Consider the following 24,364-nt stretch of genomic DNA (forward strand, 5'->3'; position numbering starts at 1 on the left):
CCCTTCCCAGCTCCAGGCAGCATTTCAGCCACCCCGTCTCCATCAGGTAAAGGAAGCTGGTCATCCAGACCCATTCCCCTCTCCTTGGGGAAGCCCTGTCTCTGCTTGGAGCCAAACCATGGCCCAGCCTGTGTCAGACCTGCCTCCAGGGCTTCAAAAACACCCTGGCCCCACTCCCGAGCTAACTCCACATCAGAGGGCACCATAATAATTCCCCCAGGCATTTCTGCAGGTTCCCTCTGTCCTCACACTCTGGAAGTGATGCCCAAGTGATGTCCACTTGCCCTTCTGCTGTTTTACCCCACGCACCACCCCTGGCAGCCAGGACACACCATGGCCTCCAGGTGATTCACCCACGGCTGCCAAATTCAGCCCTGGGGGTCAGGAAGTGTCCAGGGCACTTCAGAGGGACCAGAATCTCTCCTGCTCTCCTGCAGGGCTGTGCCTCACTGGCATCCTTCCACCTCGATCCCATTCAGCCAAGCCCCAGCCCCGGCTGTGCCCAGCTCCAGATGGCTCCAGGTGGGCTGGGAAGGCAGCCCCTGGCCAGCAGCTCCGTGGGGCTCCTGCCACCAGCACAGCTGCCAGGGGCACCCTCCTGGGAGCAGCACTACCAGCCACTCTGACCATCCCTCCCCCAGCAAAGCCACCCTGAACAGAGCTGGGGACCCCACTGAAACCCTCCCAGCTCTGTTCTTCAGCTGCTTCACCAGGTGACTCTGCAGTGGCACAGGAACTGGAGCAGATTCCCAGACTGTTATCCCAAATATTCATCTCCCAGCCCCTCTCCTGTGCAGCTCTCCTTTGCTTTCTCAGTCTGTCCTGGCTCTCTCTACAGTCCAAGCAGGGACTGCAGCTCCCAGCAAAATGCTGGAGACACCTCACCTTCCCTTTCCCTCCCCAGGAACCAGGAGTGTGTCTGCAACACTCTCATGGTGCCTGCAATGATGCTTGGAGGCAACAGCCTCAGGCCCAGCCACACCCAGTGCTGGAGAGTGATGCTGTGACACCAGGGGACAGTGCCACCAGCTGTTCTGCTGCCACGATGGGGAGGCAGCTCTGCCTTGGGGCACGCTGCAGCTTTTCACTGAAATAAGGGATATTTTGACACCCAGGGCTTGGGATTCACTCAGGAATTGCCAGGCATTCATCACCACCAACATCATGGAATAAGCAACACTTCACCCCACTCTTGTCCCCTTCCAGCCCACAGGGACCCAGCCAGACCAGGGACACTGCCCACCCCTGATACTTCAGGTTTTAGCTTTTATATTTTTCAGATTCTATTCTGCTTTAGTGTGTGGATCTGGGCTTCATATTAGGGCATGGTGAGGTCTCTTCACAGAATAGGTATTCCTGCTCTAGCTGGGGACCCAAGGACAGCTGATTCAGATCTCAGGCACAAGAGCATAAATTATGTGGGCTGAAGAGAGAAAACAAGAAGGATGGACTTCATGGGCTAAAGCTGACAATTAGCTCCAAGATGCAAATGGACCAAAAGTGTGAGATTCTGTGACCAGTCAACCATTTTTGTTGCCATTTCGGGTTGTGCTGCCCAAGGTGGATCTATTTGAGACCTCTTAATAAATCCCTCCTCTATTCCTTAGCTCTGTGTTCTAGCTCAGCCTTCACAGGGCATCCCCCATCCCACCCCACCCTGGAGTGGGAGCTCTGAGGGAGGGGCACAGGGCCTTACCGGCCTGGTTGGTGGTGATGTTCACGGAGGCAAACTGCGGGGAGAAGGGGCTCTGGTCCGTGACGCCGTTGACGGCCTGGATCTCGAAGGTGTACTGGGTGTGGGCCAGCAGGTCGCTGATGTAGATGCGGGGCTCAGTGAGGCCCAGCTGGCGCGGGGCGAACTGCACGTTGTCCCCGCAGCGCGTGCAGGCCCCACGGCCGGCCCCGCAGCTCTTGCAGATGATGTTGTACACCAGGTCCTCGCGGCCCCCCGAGTCCCGCGGGGGGCTCCACTCCAGCATCAGCGACGTCTCGTTCACGCTGGAGATCACGGCCTGCGGGGCGGACGGGATGGCTGCAAAGGGAGCACACAGGAAGGTGTGAGCAGCTGCACCTCTCCTCCTCCCCATCCCTGGACAGGACTCTGCGTGAGCTGAGCCCACAGAGGCTCCCAGCCCACAGGGGTTCAGCCCACAGGGGCCCCCAGCCCACAGGAGTTCAGCCCACAGGGGCTCTCAGCCCACAGGGGTTCAGCCCACAGGGGCTCCCAGCCCACAGGGGCTCAGCCAGCACTGCCCAGGGACCCTGCCCACTCCTGATGCCTCAGGTTTTAGCTTTTACATTTTTCAGATTATATTCTGCTTTAGTGTGTAAGTCTGGGCTTCATATTTGGGGATGGTGAGCTCTCTTCACAGAGTAGGTAGATAAAACAGTTCCTGGTCTAGCTGGCGACCAAGGACAGCTGATCCAGATCTCAGACCCAAAAGCATAAACAACATGGGCTGAAGAGAGAAAACAAGAAGGATGGGACTGCATGGGCTAAAGCTGTGATTGGACAATTAGCTCCAAGATGCAAATGGACCAAAACATATAAAAGTGTGAAACCCCATGACCTGTCATCCATTTTTGTTGCCATTTTGGGTTGTGCTGCCCAAGGTGGATCTATCTGAGACCTCTTAATAAATCCCTACTTCTCCTGGTGTCAGGGATGTGTGCAGCAAGCTGGACATCAAAGCAAAGGGGGGGAATGAAACCAGTCCTCTTACCCCAGGCTAATTTGATTGTGTGAAAATCCTGGCAAAATTTACCAGTTAGTTTGTACAGTGCCCCCAAAACCCCACTGGGACAGACATCTTGTCAAGCATCCCTCAGTGCTCTGACTGAGTGCCATGTCCTTTCCCCACCACTGGTCCCTCCCAGCTGCCCAGCCCCACATACTGGTGCACGGCATGTCCACAGGGTCGGCGTCTGCCCGGTAATATCCATTCCGGCACACGCAGTTTGTGGCCCCTTCCGAGGTTGTCCGGCTGTTGATGGGGCAGTGGACGCACCCTTCATCCCCCTGGCTGGCCTTGAATGTTCCTGAGGGGCAGCCTGGAAGAGAAGAGACCAGTGGTGAGCACTTAGAAGGGGGCTGGGGGGATGCCTGGAGCTGCCCAAACCATTCCTGGGGCTCTGCAGAGTGCAAAGGAAATCCTGACAACTGCAGGTGGGCACCACAGAGAAGGAGCAGCTGTTGGGAAGGCCCTGAGGAGGCACCTGCAGAGATGGGTCCCCACACAGACACCTCTGTCCCTGTTCCCCAACCACGAGTGCAGAACAGGGACTGTAGGAGTGCAGAGGGAATTTTTAGCCACTGCCACATAAGATGTCAGTGGCTGTACCAGGTCAGACCATGGACACCAGAATCCTCCCCCAACAGCGACTGTCAGAGGGATTTAGGCTGGATATGAGGAAAGATTCTCCCCCAGAGGATGCTGGCGCTGCCCAGGCTCCCAGGGAATGGGCACAGCCCTGCCAGAGCTCCAGGAGCCTTTGGACACTGTCCAGGGACACACAGGGTGGGATTGTTGGGGTGTCTGTGCAGGGTCAAGGGTTGGATTTGATCCCTGTGGGTCTCTTCCAAGTCAGGATATTCCATGATTCCATGACCACCCAAGGAGCAGGGTATGAACTACCATGTTGTGTTGCCCACAACACTTCCGCGCTCCCTTCTGAGATGCAGCTCCTTGCACTCAATACCCCGCATGGGTGTTTCTCCACGTTAGCCACTCAGTTTTTTATTCCCTACAAATGTCCTGCACCTGTTTTACCCCTAAAGAGCCCTGTGCTGTAACCACACACTGCAGGAAGAAACTGCTGCTCTCTGCTTCCAAACCAAGCTGCCATTCTTGATGCCATCCCACATTTCCATTGCTGATGGATACTCAATCACCATCTGCCTTGTCCATGACCTCTAGAGTTGTCCAAATCCCTGTCATGCCCCACACTGCATAACACCATTCACTGTGTTATTCTCTTTATTCAGCCATGCCCACATTATTTTTTAACCAGTGACTGTGAAAGCCCCAGGATCTGAGTTGTGAGCTCATCTCTGTGCATTTGTGTGTGAATTGATCTACCAAAGACGCCCCATGGCAGATGTTCTTTAAGGCACCTCCAAACCCAAACCATTCTGTGATTGCACCATCCCATGAACCTGGGGTTGTTTTCTCCCATTTGTATCACCTCAATTCTTTTGAATTCCAATTGCCTTCTCACTCCCTGGTCACATTGTCTCACAGGGTCCTTTTGCAACTCCCCACAGAGTTTTGTTTTCATGACGTTGTAGATGTGGCACCTGGGGACATGGCAGTGCTGGGCTGATGATCCTATGGGACATTCCCAACCTTAAGGATTTATGACTCAATATTACAAATAAATTGTTGGTTCTGCTGAGCAGTAGCAGAGGGCTGGGCTCTCCCTCCAGGCTCTGAGCCCCTCACAGGTGAGGAAGATGCTCCACAAGCAGCAGCCACTCAACCCCACGTGTGTCCAGCCCCAGAGGGCGGGTGAGAGGGGCACAGAGGTGTGTGGTGCCCACAGCAGACAGTGGTGAAGGCTGGACCACATTGTGACCCAGCACTCATGGATAAAAGCTTTCAACACCACAAAGTCCCGTCCAAGCCCAGGATCACCAGTGCCCAAGGAAAGGCTCAGCTCAGACCGTTCCTCTGTGGTTCCTCCTGTTGTGACTTTCTGTTCCTTTTAATTCTTACACAGCCTGAAAAGCCTGGGGGGAGGCAGGTGGTTCCTGTGCTGAAACAAGTTTAACAAACTTCTCCTTCAGTCACCTGCCAAGGCTCCCAGGAATGGGGCAGACCAGAAAACAGCCTGGGACAAACATTCACTGGGATTGCTGTCAGCAAGAGCCATTGCTAAGAAGTAGCTCTTTCTTATTTGGGAAAAAAAGGAAAAAAAGAAGGTTGGATTCTTCAGTTGCCATCTCCTTTCCTCCAGAATTAGCCTGAGTTTCCAATGAGAAAAGCTCTACAGAGAAATTCCATCAGCCCTCCTGCTTGCTCCATCCCTCCTTCCTCTCATGGCCAAAGGAGCTGTTGAGTACCAGGATCCTCCTCACGTTCCTGGATCTTTCCATCGATCCCTCACCTGCTCCACTCCATTGCTGACCCCCTTCCCTCGGGACCAGCCCATCTCAGAGGGTGTTAAGCTGTTGGGAGAGGTGATGGCTGGGCAGCTCTGCATTCCCCAGAAGCGATGGGGACATGATAACAGGCTTCCCGCACTAATACCAATATTTGAGACACACAAAAGACCAAGAGATAAAATTGCTCTCATCTGACAGCCCAGGTGAAATGCAGGGTCATTCCAGCAAGGATAGTTTCAGACAGGGGCCTCTTTCACCTTCCTGAGGTTTATTTTAAAAATAGATACTTTCCTATAATGCTTCTTCTGCATCAAGACAGAGAGACATCCAAAAAGTGCCCAGGCTGTGGAGTGTAGTGACTGCTCCAAGGGATAAAAACATTCCCCACACTGGCCCTGGCACAGGTCAATGGCTGGAGAGGGATAAAAACTGAGGCTCAGTGGTTGTTCCTCAAAAATGCTGAGCTGGGACACTGAAACTCTTTGCATGAGCCACCAAAACACAGCCAGGAGTTTGGACAAGTCCCTTCCTCCCCAGCCGGTCCCACATGGGTAAAATAATCCTGAAAAAATCAGAACTTCTCCAAAGTTAAATGTTCTGAAATCATGTGTAAAGACAGGAAAATCACTGAAATTTGATGCAAAGTCCTTTTTTCTATTGATTTATTTTTCTCCAGTAATGACAACTTCCAGAAGTAAAATAAATGAACATTGTCTTCAAAACTGTTCTGCTCTCTCTAAGTCTTCCGTTGGGTGAGAAAACAGATTTTCTTTAGGAATTTTTTGTTTCCAGAATAAACACCAAATCAAAAGTAAAATCTTCACACGGGGGCTGAAACCTCTCCTGCATGAACAATGGGAATGTTCTCACCATGTGCTGGAAGCATCACAGAATCATGGAATATCCTGAGCTGGGAGGGACCCACAGGGATCCTCCAGCCCAGCTCCTGGCCCTGCACAGACACCCCAGCAATCCCACCCTGTACCTCCCTGAGAGCCTTGAACAAATGCTGCTGTGGCAGCCTCGGGGCTGTGCCCATTCCTGGGGAGCCTGGGCAGTGCCAGCACCCTCTGGGGGAGGAACCTTTTCCTCATGCCCAGCCTGACACAGACATGAGGACACCCCAGCTTTCTGCCCTGGGAGGTGACAGCAGCTTTGGGACATTGCTGCTTTTCCTGAGGCTTGCAGCAAGGACATCCATAGGAATTCCTGCTTGCAAAGAGGGAAATGAAACAGTGAAAGCACAGAAATTTCTACTTTATCCAAGCATCCTTGATCCCTGGGGGGTGATTTCGGTGCCAGTGGCTCTGGCCCCATCACTGCAGCAGTTTCCCCACCTCCAGCAGTGATGGAGCTAACAGGGCTCACAGGCACCTTTCACAGCCCCATGGCTGGCTGCCCTGCTGGGGTCCAGCCCTGGAGGCAGCCTGGAGCACTGGCTGGGGTGCTGAGGAGCACTGGGGCTCCTTGTTTCTCACTCACTCACTCACTCACTCACTCACTCACTCACTCACTCACTCACTCACTCCCTCCCTCCCTCCCAGGGCATGGAAAGCTGCTTGTGCCTGGGAAGCCATGTTCTTTGGGAATCACAGAATACACTGAGATGGAGGAGACCCACAAGAATCATGGTGTCCAGCTCCTGAAGGGAAGGGAATGCCATGGGAAGGCCCCACAGAGGATCCTGCCCTCCTGCAGAGGACCACACCAGGATGTGGGAGGCAGAGCCACCTCTGCTGCTGGCACCAAGCTTCCAGCCCTCCTGTCCCAGGGCAGCTCAGCAGGGAAAGCTTTTGTCCAAATGTGCAGGAGGGGCCACACAGGGGTTCCCTGCTCCTTCATGTCTTACTGCCTCTCTCTAACCAAGTGTTTAATTAGTCCAGTGTGAGCTGGGCAGGCTCCAGCGAGGCTCTCCTGCATCCCAAACTGCCCTGGCCTTCAGAGTCTACCCCAGGCCCCTCCTGGAAACAGCTCTGAGCAAGCAGCTCCCTCCTGCAATAAAAGTTCCTAAAATGGCACCTTCAGCCCATGCTGAGGGCTCTGAGGGAGGAAGGATTCTTCTCAGCCCCTCTGCCTGGCCCTGTTTCTGCTGGCAGCAAGGATCCCTGAACTCCAGAGAGGCATTTTTAAAGGCTGATGGAAGCCAGGCAGCCCTGGCTGTCAGGATCTGCCAGGAGCCTTAAATCCCCAGCCTTATCTCCCCCTGGCTCCTCTCTCCCTCGGGGCCAGGGCTGGGGGCTGGCTCTGCAGCTTCCCTGCTGCTGCTGCAGGGCCCAGGGCTGCTCCTCTGGGGCTGTGGTGTCCCTCTCCATGCCTTTGGGATTCCTCCTCCTTGCTCTTGGGGTCCCGGCCCCACAGCCCTCCCTGCTGCCACCTCATCACCCCACAAACCCTAGGGGGGTGCCTTGGCCCCACAGCACAGTGCTGCTCCCACTCTGACCCCACACAAAATGAGTCCCACAGAGAGGCTCTTATGGGGAATGAGGAAAACAATGCCCTGGGCCAAGCCAGGAGGAGCACGGCCAGGACACTGGGGGAGGTGTTTTCCCTTCCCTTGCCAGGCATGGGGATGCTGCCATGGTTAGGCTAGGATTGCCCAGTTCAGGGGTGATATGGAGGAGCAGGAGAGTCCAGTGGAGAGTCACCAAGAGGGTCACCCTAGGGAACAGGGCATGGGAGAGGTGAGAAGAGCTGGATGGGGTAACTGGGGATACTGGGGTAAGGGGGGATCTAACTGCACCTGCTGAAGATAGGCTCAGACACTTCTCAGGGTGCCAGACTCTGCCACACAGGACAAGGACCACAGGTTCAGACAGGACATTGTGAAAAGCTACTTCTCCAAAAAATGGTGCTGACCTGGGAGAGGGGTGGTAGAGTTCCCTCTTTGGGGTAGATTGAACCCAATTGCATGGCTGCCTTGAGCTCATGCTGGTGGCACCCCCAGTGCAAACAGACATTGGACATGAGACCCCAGACCCTGCCTGACCAGCACTTCTGGCTCTCTGCTCTCCATGGTGTGTGGGGCATTTCATGGAATCATGGAAAGGCAGGAGGGTTTGGGTTGGAAGGGACCTTAAAGCTCATCTCAGGTTCAATCACCTTCCACTATCCCAGGCTGCTCCAAGCCCTGTCCAACCCGGCCTTGGACACTGACATGGATGGGGCAGCCACAGCTCCTATGGGCACCCTGTGCCAGGGCCTGCCCACCCTCACAGGGAACAATTCCTTCCCAACATCCCATCTAAATCTACTCTGCTCCAGTTTAAAGCCATTTATGATGTTCTGTGCAGAACTATTATGTCTAACCAGTTCTGAATTTCTTCCTTTTCCTTTCATCAACCATACCCTGCTTGGAAGATGAGGCGGCTGCTGCAATGACATTGTCGCTTTTCCCATATTCTGCTCCATTCTGTCCCTTGCACCTTGACCCTTGTTTTCAATCCTGCATTCAAACAGGAATCACTTTGTCTCACTTGTAAATATTCCCCTCCTCTGCTTGTTCCTGTCCCCTGTCCCTCAGCCGATAGGGTTTGTGCTCTCAGTGAGAGGGAGCCTTTGGACAAGCCAAAGCAGCCACAGAGCCTTTGGATCCACTGCCACCCCCCCTGTGTCCCCAGGCTGCAGAGGAAGGGAAGGGGACTCAGCTGGGCCTTGGGGAGGCAGTGGTGACACCCTGGATCCTGGAGCTGCTGCAGCTGGGAAGGAGTGAGGAGCTGGGACCTGCAGGTGCCAGGGGCCACATGGGTCCTCCTGCTTCCTGAGGGATAAATTCAATTAGCAGCCTGCTCTGTTACCTCATCCTCAGATAAGCAATTAATGCCATTGCCAGGTGCTGTCACTGCCAACAGCTCTGACAGCATTTGGAGAGCAGGGGAGGGAAATACAGGAGGGAAAACAGGGTTAAATGAGATTAACTGGAGGGGAACCTCCAGGATGTGGATTACAGAATTGTCAATAAAGGGAATGGTCCCAATGCAAATGTTCCTGTTTAACCTCATCGTTCTCAATGGGATGGGAATGGAAGCAAGACAGGACAAGCTGTGTAGCATCCTCCTGGCCTACAGACTCATCCCCACTGACTGGGCCAACACCCTGCACCTCACCAGCATCCCTAGGACATCACCTGTCCCATCACCTGCCCACAGGTGCTCTGGCCTCACAGCTGGAGGTGCCAGCACTCCAAACCCCAGCTGCCCCTGCAGCAATGCTCCCCACCAGCCACCCCAGCTGCCCCCAGCTCCATCCCAGGCTCCCTCAGACACAACTCCCTCAAAGTGCCCTGCCAAGACTCCCACATGCGCCCTGCCTGTGCACAGCTCCTGGCACTTTAGGAGCTCACACCTTGTTCTCAGCATCATCTCCTGTGTGCCTCGGTCCCCAGGCAGAGGGGCAGTGCTGGGACAGTGTGGGGCTGGGACAGGACCTCAGTGCTGTCCTCAGGGGTGTCACAGAGCTTTGGAGAGGACAGGGCAGGGCAGAGTGATGCCCTGCTCTGGAAGCTTCCCAAAACAGACCACATTGGAAGGTCTTGCAAATTCGGAACTCAGTGCATCCCTCTGGGTGTCCAGAGTTGCCAGGACCCCGCCGGGGGGCTCAGAGACCCTGGCACACAGCCCAGAACACCTGGGGATGTGATTGTGACCCCTGGAGAAAGTTGCCAGCTTTGTATGAGGACCTGGAAGTCACAGAAGTTTAAATAGTATAATAATAAAATTATCACAGGGTCAAAAGGTAGATTTTGGGATTTTTGGAATGGGGTTATGGGGACGCGATGGAGGGACTTGGGTGTGTCTAGTCTTTCTTCTTCTTCTCTACCTCCATCTTCTGCAGTGATGTTGGCACTTTGGGATTGGTTTAGAATAGAAGTGCACTGTCTAACACAGGTGATAGGTATTGGGAATTCAGTGTAAATATGTTATATGCAGTTTCTAGTATAAAGAGACAACACTGCCCCAGGGGTGGTCAGAGTGCCTGTGGCTGCCCTGCTGAGCAGACCTCGGGTGGGCAGGAGGAAAATTTTATAGATAAGAATTAATAAACAACCTCAAGACCGAAAACTGAAGAGTCCAGACTCGTTCTTCGGACGCGCGGGCCGAAGCAGAGACACCCTGCACATCTGGGGGCAGCAATTAACAGCAAAACTCCCGAGACTGCAAGGGGCAAACACCCCCTGACCTCTGGGCAGACTGTCCTGGGCCCAAAGCTCCACAGACCCAGGCCAAGGGCCAAGGATCAAGGGTGCAGCCTTTGCACACCATGGGACAAACCAACAGTGCTTGTGGCCCACCAAATCCTGGCAGGTGCAGCTCCCTGCTCTCCTGAGAGCATTCCCAGCCCTGGGCAGGAGCAGCCTGATCCCAGCCCTGGCAGCTCTCTCCCAGTGCTGTGCTCCAGCAGCAGAGCTGAGCTCTCACCTGGGACAGGCTTTGTACCGGGGCTTCCCAGCAAATTCCCCCTGCAGTTCCCAGGGTTCACAAGGTCACTCCCTTCCAGCACTGCTCCCGAGTTCAGGCATCTGGTGAGCCCAGCACACCTGTGGGCAGCACACCTGGAGTCCCCAGTCCTGCTGGGGGAGGGCACATCCATCAGAGCTGATGGGACTCCCTGTCACAGAGAAATGCCTGGAATTTCTTACCTGCCCCTCAGCCTGGTTCAGCCTCCCCAGCCTGTCACAGTTCTTAAAGAGAAATGTAAAGTTTTCTGTCCCTGCCTAAGCATGTGGGACTGGGATGTTGCCAATATCATCAGAGTACAGATGGAGAAGACCATAACCCAGCATTTATCCTGTCAGGGCCATCCACACACAAGGGGAGAGGACTTCCCTGTCCCTGTTTGGGGTCAGTCTCCTCTCACAGGAATAAAGCAAAAGAACAAGAGGAAACAGCTTCAAATTGTACCAGAGGAGGTTTGGAATGAATATTAAGGAAAATTTTGTCATGGAAAATATGGTCAGGTATTGGCACAGGCTGCCCAGTGCAGTGGTGGAGTCACCATCCTTGGAAGTGCTCTAAAAACACGAGTGTGCAGCTGGGGACAGGGTTAGTGCTGGGTTAATGGCTGGATTCAGTCCTAGAGAGCTTTTCCAACCTTAATGATTTCCTGATTCTCTGGTTCTGTCCCAGGGAGAATGGATCTGTGTGTCCCTCATGCTGCTGCAGCTCAGGGTGGCTGCAGCCCAGGAGCTCAGCTCTCTGCACACCTCCAGAGGCCTCCAGGGGAGCTGAAAGCAGGCAGTGAGTTCAGAGCCCAGGACACGGTGCTGGGGGCAGCAGGTGCCTGCAGGCTCCTGCCTCGTGCAGACACCTGAAGAGCAGCTCAGGATGCAGCTGCCCCAAGGCCAAGCTCAGCAGCTCAGTGCTCTCCTGAAGCAGGACATTCCCAGCCCAGGAATGCCAGGTGATGCTGCCCAGGAGCAGCCCCAGTGCCAGGCATGGGGGCAGCAGGAGCCTGCACAGTGCCAGCCTCCAAACCTTGTCTGGGTGCCTTGGCACACACAGAAGGAACCAGAGCTCCAGGGGCTGGACAGCAGCATTGCTGGGAACCCTGGGGTGGCCTGCATGGAGCACTGGGGCACTGCTTTCATCACAGGAAGGACTTGCAGCTGCTGGGGGAGTCCAGAGAACGACTAAGAGAAGCTCTGAGGGCTGAAGCCCTTCCAGAGCCAGGCTGGGAGAGCTGGGGGGATTCACCTGGAGAGGAGAAGGCTCCAGGGAGAGCTCAGAGCCCCTGCCAGGGCCTGAAGGGGCTCCAGGAGAGCTGGAGAGGGACAGGGAACAAGGGATGGAGGGACAGGACACAGGGAATGGCTTCAGAGAGCTGTCAGAGAGCAGGGTTAGATGGGTGGGCAGGGCCTGGCACAGGGTGCTCAGAGCAGCTGTGGCTGCCCCTGGATCCCTGGCAGTGCCCAAGGTCAAGCTGGATGGGGCTGGAAGCAGCCTGGGACAGTGGAAGGTGTCCAGGTGTCCCTGCCTGTGGCAGGGGTGGAATGTGATGAGTTTAAGGTCCATTCCAACCCAAACCATCCTGGGAGTCTACACTTTTATATTTTTATTTTAAACATGCTGCTCAGGCCAGCAGCACATCCTTTCTCTTGATGTAAACACTGAAGCACTGCAGACTCCCACAGTGACTATTCTGAGCCAGCTTTCTCCAAGAGGTCCCCTGAAGAATTTAGGACCTTCATATTTTGTTACTTTGTTTGGTCTTGTTTAATTGTTTCCCAAAGCTTCTGCCTGGGAGAGCTGTGCCTCGGGAGGGAGGCCACGTTAACCATCCCAGGAACACTTCCCAGGGATTTAACCAGGGAAAGGAACAAACCAAGCAGGCAAGTGGTGACATCAAAGTTGCACTGATGGAAACCCCCTAATCCTATAAACCCTTCCTGCTTTAATTGGTGTTAAAACAAAGATAATCTTATCTCAGCCCTATAAAAGAAGGGATAGGATGTTCTTTCTAAAAGCCTCTCTAAAAGCCCTCGTAAACTTGACAAACATTCCCTGGTTCCAGCCCAAGGAGAGTGACTTTAATCCTGAAGGAAACAGGAAAGCAAAAAGGGAGCTTTTCCTGGACAAAAGCCCTTCGAGCGTGCCCAGCCCTGCTGGTGCTGGGCCAGTGTGGAATGACACCCCCAGCACTGTGGGGCTGCTGGGGACAGCACAGAGCCCCAGGAGCAGAGTCAGGCTGGCACGGAGCAGGCACAGTGCCAGGAGTGAGCAGAGCCAGGAGCAGCGCCAGGACCCATCTGTGCCTCCACCCCAGGTACCCCAGTGCCTCTGGGGCTGCTCACTGCTTGTACCTGGGGCTGCTCACTGCTTGTAGCTGGAGCTGCTCACTGTTTGTACCTGGGGCTGCTCACTGCCTGTAGCTGGAGCTGCTCACTGCTTGTGGCTGTCTCGCCTGCCCTCCCCTGTCTCAGATGTTGGAGGAGCAGTTCCAGAGCCTGAGATGGGGTCTCTGAAGGAATCCCCAGCTGACCCAGCAGCCCCAGTCCAGGGTGCAGCCATTGGCACTATTCCCAAGCTGCTCTGCCTTGACTTCCCCCAGCACTCTCAGGTTTTAGTTGTTAATTGCTGCCCCGAGATGTGCAGGGTGTCTCTGTTTCTGTCTCTGTTTTGGCCCGCATGGCTGAAGAATGAGACAGAGCTCTTCAGCTTTTGGTCTTGAGGTTGTTTATTAATTCTTATCTATAAAATTCTCTTTCTGCCCAGCCAAGGTCTGCTCAGCAGGGCAGCCACAGGCACTCTGTGTTGTCCTTTTATACTACAAACTACCTATAACATATTTACACTTAATTCCCAATACCTATCACCTGTGTTAGACAGTGAGCTTCTACTCTAAACCAATCCCAAAGTGCCAACATCACTGCAGAAAATGGAGACCAAGAAGAAGAAGAAGAAGAAAGGCTGGACATGCCCAAGTTCCTCCATCTTGTCCCCATAACAAAAATCCTAAAATCTCCATTTTCACCCTGTGATCATTTTATTATTACACTATTAAAACCTGTGTGACTTTGATGTCCTCATACAAAGCTGGCAACTTTCTCCAGGGGTCACAATCAAATCCCCAGGTGTTCTGGGCTGTGTGCCAGGGTCTCTGAGCCCCACAGCGGGGTCCTGGCAACTCTGGACACCCAGAGGGATGCGCTGAGTTCTGACACAGCACCAGCAGCCCTCACACCCCACACTCCCCTCCCCATCTCCAGCAGTGCCCTGCACACCCCTCCAGGTGCCCTTCCCAGGGCACCAGCAGCTTTCCAGGTGGAGCTGGGGATGGCCAGGAACTCTTGGAATGGAAGTGGGCACGTTCAATCAGCACATTTTAATGCTCCTTAGCACCCAGTTGGGACAAGTTCAAAGTGCCAGTTGGTTTGGTGCCAGCAGCCACTTTCCAGATGACAGCACTGCTCTCTGTCAGCCCTTGGTGCTGAGTGGAACTGGTAGAAGAGAGATTAAAAATGGGCATTATGGTGAATGAAATCACTGGGGGAGCTCACAGAACCTTTCCTTGCTGGCCTGCAGTGGGCAGAGAAGCTGTGGGGAGGCAGCTGGGGAGGGCATACACTGCCCACCTGTGCTTCCCAAAACGCCCTCATAGAGACCTTTGAAAGGCAAAACCCAAGGAGAGCCAACCTTCCTCAAACAAAAGCTCCCAAGTGCACTGGCAATGAAGAGCTGCTCCAGTCTGGGCTCCCCAGCACAAGGAAGGATCCAGGGAAGGCTCCAGGCTGCTGGAGCACATGGTGGGCAAGGAGGGGCTGAGGATGGATGTGAGCCTGGAAAAGAGAAGGCAAGGAGAGACCTTGCTGCTGCCTGCAGGGTGAAAGGAAGGTGGAGCCAGACCTCAGAAGGAGGGCAACACTCCAGCTGGCACATGGAAAATTCCAGCTTGACACAAGAACGTTTTTCACCATGAGGGAGGTCAAGTACTGGAAGGAGGGACCAGCACACAGGGATCCACATCCTCAGAGGTGGTCACAGCCCCTCCCTGGGAACTGAGCTGCTTTTCTGGCACTCCAGCTGCCTACAACCAACTGAGCTGCCACTTCTCAAGGTCCAGGAATTGTCTGTAGGAGCAGACTGGGAATAAACTCCCTTTTCCCTTTGCTAAAGCAATCCCAGTTGGAGAGAGGTCCCTTCCCCAGAGCAGAGCCCTTGGAGCTGTCACCACCAGGGCTCAGGGACTGCAGTGCCAGCCTGAGACTGCAGCTCTGCTCCACAGCTCCATCTGGCCCTGCCACCTCGATTCCCTCACGTCCCAACAGCCTCACTTGTGTTGCTCAGACGTTTGCAGGGCTTCCCCAGCAACCTGAGCTGCAGCAGCTCCATCGGCACTGAGCTGAAACTGGAACACTCTGCTTGTTCCTGCAAAGTGAACTGCAAGGGTTACCCAAAATCTCTGTGTCTGCAGGCATCTGGTCTGCCCAAAAAGCTGGGGCTGCACTGAAACAGGCCTCTCATGGCTGGGATCAGTTAGGCTGGAAAAGCCTCCTGAGATCCTCGAGGCCAAGTGTCAACCCAGCACTGCCAGGGCCACCCTCAAGGCCCACATCCACAGATCCACTGAACAATTCCAGGGGTTGGTGATTCCACCACTACCCTGGGCAGTCTGTGCCAACGTCTGATCACCCTTTCTGTGAAGAAATTTTCCCTAATATCCAACATCAACCTCCCTTAGCACAACTTGAGGCCATTTCCCCTTGTCCTGTCCCTGTTCCCTGAGCACAGCCCGACCCCTGGGCTGTCCCCTCCTGTCAGGGGCTGTGCAGAGCCACAAGGGCCCCCTGAGCCTCCTTTGCTCCAGGCTGAGCCCCTGCCCAGCTCCCTCAGCCTCTCCTCATGAGACTTGTGCTCCAAGCCCTTGACCAAGGAAGTCCATGGAAGGAAGACAAATCCCTGTAATCAGCACATGAATTTTTGACAGGAAACAGGAAATAAGATGGGGGGCTGTACAATGAAGCCTGAGGAAACCACTGTCACCTGCAACTCCTCCCAAAGAGCAGCTTGAACCATCCTGCTCCTGAGAAGCACCAGCATGGCCGTGTCAGGATCACCCTGTGCCAGGGACATGCACTAAGGAAAGCCAAAGCAGGGATTTTAGACATTATTTCCTAGGAAATCTTTTATAAAGCCTCCCTGTGTTGTATGAGTGTAATGACTGCCACAATTCATGGCTGAACAAACACCCAGGAGCAATTCCCACTGTCTGCATTCCCTGTGCACTCCATGTGTCATTGGGCTGTGGTGCTCGTGCAGCACTGAGGGCTGTGAGGGATCAACATCAGAGGGAGGAGGCTGAGCCCTCGGTCCCCAGGCCCCCATTCCACTGATAACTTTCTCTAAAAGGATGCTCTGATGAGGGAAAAACATCAGCAAATAATTATCTCTCCAAATCCATCAGGAGCAGTGCTTAATGGAGGGATCTGAGAGCCAAGCATGCCAGAAAACAGATGGGAAGAGGCAATTTTCAACAGCTCATAATTCCCATTATTTGGGTGAGTTTTGCCTGCATCCATCAAAATGCACCTTCCACATCTGAAAGCTTTCTTCCACCAGATTTCATACTTCCAAACTCCCAGACTTTCCTACTCCCACTGGAAGGCAGTGCAAGGAACTTGAGCTGCCAAAGATGTGAGGTTGCTCAAAGAGAAGGTTGGGAGATGCTGGTTGGTGTCAGCTGTGGGAAAGCTGAACCCACCTTGCCTCTGTGCACTTACAACTCTGTAAACCAGAGTAACTCTGTAAATCAGCCTCTTCCCTGCTCCCCAGATTTCCAGGGCTCTCCCTGCTGCCAGCCCCAGCACAGAACAGGTTCCCAGAGATGCCAGCAAGGCCATCAAGGACAGAGAGTACAAATGAACCTCTGTGAATAATAACCAAAATAGCCTCAAATAAAGTTGCTGCTGCCCCCAGGAAAAAGGCAATTCATATTTTTACAATAAAAATTAATTCTGAAGCAAAAATGACAGTGAAGGAGTAAAAATGCATCTTAAAAAGTCATGAACTGGTAGCAGTGGCTTTAAATTAGTCAGCAGAAAATACAGCAGTTGGTAAAAGCAGTGGAAAGAACTGGGCCCTTAAGATTAACAGCAACAAGATGGAAATCAAGAACACAAAAAAAATGAAGCCAAAGTCAAGAGATGGGCCTATCCCCAAAATATGGGAAAATCATCCACTGTGCCACAGAAGGAAAGGGATATTTAATCACATGGTGTGTGCATGGAGAGGGATTCTTTCATAAACAACACTTGCCTAAAATTTTCCATTCCTCCTGAAGTAGGAGGAATATCAGCTCTGGGCTCCCAGAGCAGGATTAGATAACTGGGACCCAAGAGCTTTAAGGCTCAGCCAAGGAAACTCCGTGGTGTGGCTGCTGGTGCTGATGCAGCCCAGCCTTGTGAGGCCACTCTGGGGAAGCAGACACAGGGATCACTCCATGCCCAGGATCTCCAAGGGCAGGGGAAGCACACACAAAATCACTCCGTGCCCAAGGGATCACTCCGTGCCCAAGGGATCTCCAAGGGGAAGCAGACACAAAAACCACACCATGCCCAAGGATCTCCAAGGGCAGGAGGTGCTCAGCTCTCCTGGCCAAGGTGATGGCACCACTGCCACGGGTGAAAAGTAGAACAAGTGACTTGAAATAAAGTCCCCTGATACATTTTCTTGGTGGTGTTTGGCTCTGCAGGGTGGACTCAGACACTCAGAGCATCCTCCCAGTCGTGTTTTACACAACGTGGTGTTGGCATTGTGTGCCACAGAGAAAGCAGGATGGGAAACACAGAGGGGGCTGCAGAGCCCAGGCTGAGTGTGAGCCCAGCATGGAGCTGCAGCAATGGATCTCAGATGGAGAGGACCCTCTGCTCTGCTCTGCTCTGCTCTGCTGAGACACCACTAAATGCTGCCTCTGGACTCCTCAGCACAGGAAGGATGTGGAGCTTCTGCAGTGATGCTGCAAGGGCTGGAGCCCCTCTGCCCTGGAGCCAGGCTGGGAGAGCTGGCGGTGCTTACCTGGAGAGGAGAAGGCTCCAGGGAGAGCTCAGAGCCCCTGCCAGGGCCTAAAGGGGCTCCAGGAGAGCTGGAAAGGCACTGGGGACAGGGGATGGAGGGACAGGACACAGGGAATAGCTTCTACTGCCAGAGGGCAGGGCTGAATGGGATATTGGGCAGGAATTGTTCCCTGTGAGAGTGGGCAGGCCCTGGCACAGGGTGCCCAGAGCAGCTGGGGCTGCCCCTGGATCCCTGGCAGTGCCCAAGGCCAGGCTGGATGGGGCTGGGAGCAGCCTGGGATAGTGGAAGGTGTCCCTGCCCATGGCAGGGGTGGCACGGGATGAGGGATTTTAAGGTCCTTTCCCACCCAAACCATTTTGGGATCCTTTGAAGGCAGAGAGTGTCCACCATCCTGGGTCAGGCCTGGATGTGATGTGAGAACTTGCACAGGCACAACCAACAACTTCCCTCTGCAGCTGTGTGACAGCACAGAGAGGTTTGGGCTTCTGAACCCTCACACTGCCCAAGCACCAAGCTCACTTGGCTAAGAGGGGTCCCAGCAGTTCTCCAGGACCTTCACTGCATCTCCCCAAGGTGCCACTCCCAGAGCCCATGGCACGTCTGGGGCTCACCCAGGATTTGCTCTGTCTGCAGAGCAGGGGAGGCAGCAGAGCAGGGAAGGCAGAGAGGAGCAGGGATGGCAGAGAGGAGCAGGGGAGGCAGAGAGGAGCAGGGGATGGCAGCCACTCTGCCTCACTGCAGCAGCTGGGCTATTTGGAAGAGGGGCTGTGGTTGGAGAAGGGTTTTCTTCAAAGCACGAGGCTCCTGGAGCAGTTCCAGGCAGGGCTGGGAGCAGGACAGATGGCAGAGCCCCCCTAATCCAGCTGGGCCAGCCCAGCCCAGCCCTGCACAGCTCCCTGGGACGCTGCCAAGTGCCAGCTCCATTGCAAGGCCCCACTTGCTCACACAGATTAACCCAGGCCCGAGAAGGGCCCGTGGGGAGGCACTGCTGTTTGGGAAGGTTGGAGCTGTGATTGATGAAGGATGTGGGACTGGAGCAGAGAGAGGAGAGCAGAGCCAGGCTGGAGCAGGGGATGCACATCCCAGCCCTCTCCTGCTGGAATCCTCCCCAGCAGAGTGCAAACCCCTGGAACTGCCAACCTGACACATCCTCATCCTTCATCCCAGCAGGAACGTGCTGCAGTGCAGGGATGTTAACAAGGAATTGCCTTATTAGTAGGGGAGGACCTCACTGTTCCCAACAACTGCTTGTAAGGAGTGGTTGTAAGGCAGGGGCTGGACTCTTCTCCCAGTAACAAGTGATGGGACAAGAGGAAATGGCATCAGGTCATGCCAAGGAAGGTTTAGATTGGAGATTGGGAAAAATTTCTTCATGGAAAGGGTACTGGACCAGGCTGCCCTGGGCAGTGGTGGATTCACCTTCCCTGGAGCTGTTCAAACAAGGTTTAGATCAGGAAGGTGTCCCTGCCCATGGATGGCAGGGGATGGATTGGGATGGGCTTTAAGGTCCCTCCCAACCCAGACCACTCTGGGATTCTCTGACTGGTCCCTCCGGGCAATGAGAAGCAAATCCAAGCAGGCACAGCTGTCCCTGCCCCTCCCTGTGCCCAGAGCAGGGATCACACCCCTCAGAGCAGGCGGCATGCACAGAGCAGCACAGCCCAGGGCTGCAGGCAGCTCCTGGTGTCCCCCAGCCCCATGCAGCCCCCAGAGCCTGGCTGGGGCTGTGCCCTGGGCACTGCTCATCCCTGGGGGGCAGCAGGGCCCTGTGCTGGCCCCCACTGCCCCCCAGCCCATCCCAGCACGAGCAGGGCCATGGTACTGGAACCCAGATGCTCCCAGGACTGCTCTCGCTGGTCTAGAGCTGAAAATTAAATTAAAACCACGACAGGGACAGTTAATTAAAGCAGATTAGTGCGAGACTAATTAGGGACGCTGACACTGCAACCATCAAGCCCTGTGATGTTAATTAGCTGTTCATTAATGTCAGCTCCCTGTTCAGTACAGAAATATGAACTGCTGATCTCCTGGGCTTCACGTGCAGCAGAGCACACGGGATCACTCGGTCACCTCCTCCAGGGGCACGTCCTGCCTTATCACCACCCTGCAGGGACACTGTCAGTGGCACCCCACACCACTGAGACCCCACCACCACCAAAAGAGACCCCCACAACCATCAACAGAGAGACCCCACCACCATCAACACTGGCACCCCACACCACTGAGACCCCCACCACCACCAACAGAGACCCTCACCACCATCAACAGAGACCCTCACCACCATCAACAGTGTCACCCCACCACCATCAACACTGTCACCCCACACCACTGAGACCCCCACCACCATCAACAGAGAGACCCCCAGTACCATAACAGTGTCACCCCACACCACTGAAACCCCCACCACCACCAACAGAAAGACCCCACCACCAGCCAGCACAGAGACACAGCCACCCATGTGCTGTCCCCAGGCTGGGCCCCATGGCCAGGGGTGCCCCCCACACCCCCAGGCACAGCAGGACACCCCTGTGAGCACTGGCCATGGCCCTCATGGACACCATCCCCGTGCCACTGTCGAGGAACACAGTGGTGCCCAGCACCCAGCACAGCAGTCCCTAAAACTGGCACCCACTGACCTCCACAAGATGGACAGACCTTGTTTCTCCTCATCCTACACCCTGCAAAGGAGACAGAACTGTGGAATTGTTCAGGTTGGAAAAGCCCTCTAAGGTCATTGAGTCCAGCTGTCAGCCTGGATCTGCCATGTTCACACCAGCCCCTGTCCCCACGTCCCCAGGTGCCACATCCACGTGCTTTTGAGCACTTCCAGGGGTGGTGACTTCACCACTGCCCTGGGCAGCCTGTGCCAATGCATGATCACCCTTATCAAGAAGGAATTTTTCCAATATCTACCCTGAATTTCCCCCAGAGCAGTCTGAGGCCATCTCCTCTCCTCCTGGGAAGAGGAAATGTTCCCTGGGAGCAGAGCCTGACCCCCTGGCTGTCCCCTCCTGTCAGGGAGGTCCCTCCTGAGCCTCCTTTTCTCCAGGCTGAGCCCCCTTTCCCAGCTCCCTCAGCTGTTCCTGTACTCCAGCCCCTTCCTCACTCCATTCCCTTCCCTGGACATGATCCAATCGTGGCCACAGCTGAGACACAAAGAGAAACCTGAAGGAGACTGGAAAACCGCAGAGATCCTTGGTGGGGAGCACACTGAGGAGTGCAGGGAGCTCAGCTGGAGCTCCAGGGAGGGCTACAGGAACAACAGGAGAGAACACAGGGCATGTGTGGGGCACAGCAGGGCTGCAGGAGCCACAGCACTCGGGCTGAGCAGGCACAGGGCTCCAGGGACACAAAGGGCACAGGGAGCTGAGAGAACAGGCTGCAGGAACTGCACACGTGCTTGTAGGAACCACACACAGCTGTGAGAACTCTACACACGGTTGTAGGAACTCCACACACCTGTAAGAACTCTACACATGGTTATAGGAACTCCACACACAGCTGTAAGAACAATACACATGGTTGTAGGAACTCTACACATGGTTGTAGGAACTCCACACACAGCGGTAAGAACAATACACATGGTTGTAGGAACTCTACACATGGCTGTAGGAACTTCACTCACAGTTGTAGGAACTCTACACATGGCTGTAGGAACTCCACACACGATTGTAAGAACACTACACATGGTTGTAGGAGCTCCACACACCTCTAAGAACTCTACACATGGTTGTAAGGACTCTACACATGGTTATAGGAACTCCACTCACAGTTGTAGGAACTCTACAAGTGGTTGTAGGAACTCCCTACATGGTTGTAGAGAGCACACATGGTGACTGTATGGGGCACAGCAGGGCTGTTTGGGGCACAGCAGGGCTGTTTGGGGGCACAGCAGGGCTGTATGGGGCACAGCAGGGTTGTTTGGGCACAGCAGGGTTGTTTGGGCACAGCAGGGCTGTATGGGCACAGCAGAGCAGTATGGGCACAGCAGGGCTGTTTGGGCACAGCAGGGCTGTATGGGGGCACAGTAGGGCTGTTTGGGGGCACAGCAGGGCTGTTTGGGGCACAGCAGGGCTGTTTGGGGGCACAGCAGGGCTGTATGGGCACACACAGGTAGTAGGAAGCACAGACAGCTTATGGGAAACACACACACTGTAGGGATAACACACAGGGGTGAAGAGAGCACACACGGTGTAGGAAGCAGAGGCTGTAGGGATACACACACAGGGATGTAGAGATAACACACACAGGGGTGTAGGGATATCACACAGGTTGTATGGATAAACACAGGTTGTAGGGGTAACACACAGGTGTAGGGGTAACACAGACTGTAGAGATAACACACACAGAGATGTAGAGATATCACACAGGTTGTAAGGATACACACAGGTTGTAGGGATACACACACAGGGATGTAGAGATAACACACACAGGGGTGTAGGGATATCACACAGGTTGTATGGATAAACACAGGTTGTAGGGGTAACACACACAGCCTGTAGGGATAACACACACAGGGATGTAGAGATATCACACAGATTGTATGGATAAACACAGGTTGTAGGGATAACACACAGGGGTGTAGGGATAACACACACAGGGTGTAGGGGTAACACACACAAGTTATAGGGGTATCACAAATAGGGTGATACCTCTGTTTGTGTATCACACAGGTTGTGTGGATACACACAGGTTTTATAGGGATAACACACACAGGGATGTAGGGATGCACACAGGGTGTAGGGATACACAGAGGCTGTAGGGATACACACACAGGCTGTAGGGATAACACACACAGGGATGTAGGGATAACACACAGATTGTATGGATACACACAGGCTGTAGGGGTAACACACAGGCTGTAGGGATACCAGAGGCTGATGGGAGCTCACACAGGGCTGCAGGAGCACAGAGGGGGCCCAGGGAGCTCACCAGGAGCTCTCAGCCTGCTCCCACTCACAGCGCAGCATGGGCCATGGGTACCATGCACCCCACTGCACCCCACTGCTGACTTCAGCCCCTGGGAACTCCCTGGTTGCCTGGTGTCACCCTAGGCCCAGGGCCTGGCTGCCCCACAGCCCCAGCAGGGTCATGGGGACACAAGAGTGCCCCTGTGCCCGGTGACAGTCACAGTGTTGAGGGCTCAGCTGTCACCCAGAGGAAATGCAGCTGCAATGGAGCATTTCCCAAAGCTATTCCAGCTGCTGGGCTGTACCAGCCCCCAAACCTTGCACATCCCTCCAATACAGCCACATTCCCCAGCACACACCCAGAACCAAGCTACACCTTTCCATCTCACCGTGGAAAACACAGGAGGGTGCTCACACCTGCTCTAACCTGTATCCTACTCCAGCACCACCAGAAACTCTTCTATGACGCCCCCACCATCAGCACCCCTGGCTGCTGGAGGGTGTCCCTGCCATGGCAGTGAGGGGAACAAGATGAGATTTAAGGTCCCTTCCAACCCAAAGCATGCTGTGGTTCTGCCTTTTAGCCAGCTCTGGAGCAAAAAGTGTCTCCTGTGGCTGTGCAAACTGTGGTGGGTGGGAGCCAAGAGGGGATGTCCTAAGGGGAAGCAATCAGACTCCACTGCTCCTCCTCCCCCAGAGCGTACTTAGAGCTTTCAGAAAGAAACAAAACTTGTTTATCTTAACGCTAATCAATTTATAGCAATCAAAATAAAACCCATTAGGAGCCATTCTCCATTTGAATTTCAAAGAGGCTTCTGACCCCAGGAGGCTCCCAGCTGATTGATTAGAAATTTCTGACACTAATGTGTGTCTTCGAAGGGTCCAGTGTGGCTTTAATTCCTCTCTCCTGAGACACTGATCATGTGTTAACATCTGTCAGCCCCTTCCTGCACTTAGGGGAGGGGAAATTCATGAGCACATGGAGTTGCCTGGCACAGCTGGGGAGAAGGCAGCATTTGCTGGCTTAAACAGCTTCCAGGAATCCCCTGGGGCAAATCATTTGCATGATCCTTTTCTCCTTGGGCAAAAAAAGAGCTTGTGTGCACCAAGAAATGAAAAGTAGTGATGCAGAGAGGGGGCAGAGAGTGGAGAGTTAGAGCTCAGGGCTGGGATTTGGCTTTTGCATCCCAGCTTTGCCCCTGACTCCCTGTGTCCTTTAAAGCCATAGCAAAGACAGGATGGGTTGGGTTGGAAGGAACCTTAAAGATCATCTCATTCCAACTCCCCTGCCATGGGCAGGAACACCTCCCATTCATCCCTGGCTTCCTCCAGAAAAACCACAGATGGCACACGGGAAAAAAAATCTCAACCTCTAGAAACATTCAGTGTTCCAGGCTTTTCCTTTTAACCATATTCCCACTTTGGAAACTGCAGCCTTCACTTTTGGGGGACAGGAATTCACATCCTTCAAGGGTATTCCATGACCCAAAGTGGACTGGGGCCAGTCCTGGGCAATCCTGCTCTCCCTCTCCGGAGGGGAAACAGAGGAACAGCAATGAAACACACAGGAGAGGTGATTTTTATCTGGACAGGTGATTTCTGTCTGGAGATAGATGTAGAGAGCAACCTTCATCCTCCATGATGGAGCACACTTGGTGCACCAGTGGTTTGTGAAGTGGTGATGAGCACACTTGTCCCCATTTGGGGACAGACCTAAAGCTCAGAGCTCCTGGTTCTGGCATGGGGTCCTGCCCAGCTGGGGAACATTTCCTGTGCGTGCAGCACCGGTGCTGCCCTGCCAGACCTCCTGCCTTGAGGGCACACCCTGCTGACCACACACCTGC

General features: G+C 54.2%; 1 protein-coding gene across 4 annotated transcripts in view; it reads right to left on the reverse strand.

The window, feature by feature from the left end:
* EPHB2 (EPH receptor B2) overlaps positions 1–24,364 on the reverse strand; it is a 128,788-nt gene that overhangs the window by 41,238 nt on the left and 63,186 nt on the right. For all 4 annotated transcript variants that reach the window (XM_064730794.1, XM_064730792.1, XM_064730793.1 and 1 more), the window contains exons 4-5: positions 2,896–3,051; positions 1,697–2,032 (exon numbers count right to left, since the gene is read on the reverse strand). In XM_064730794.1, the coding sequence (XP_064586864.1) occupies positions 1,697–2,032; positions 2,896–3,051 (492 nt within the window). The remainder of the gene's footprint in view (positions 1–1,696; positions 2,033–2,895; positions 3,052–24,364) is intronic.

The sequence above is a fragment of the Zonotrichia leucophrys genome, chromosome 21 (genome assembly GCF_028769735.1).
Source record: "Zonotrichia leucophrys gambelii isolate GWCS_2022_RI chromosome 21, RI_Zleu_2.0, whole genome shotgun sequence".
Lineage (NCBI taxonomy): Eukaryota > Metazoa > Chordata > Aves > Passeriformes > Passerellidae > Zonotrichia > Zonotrichia leucophrys.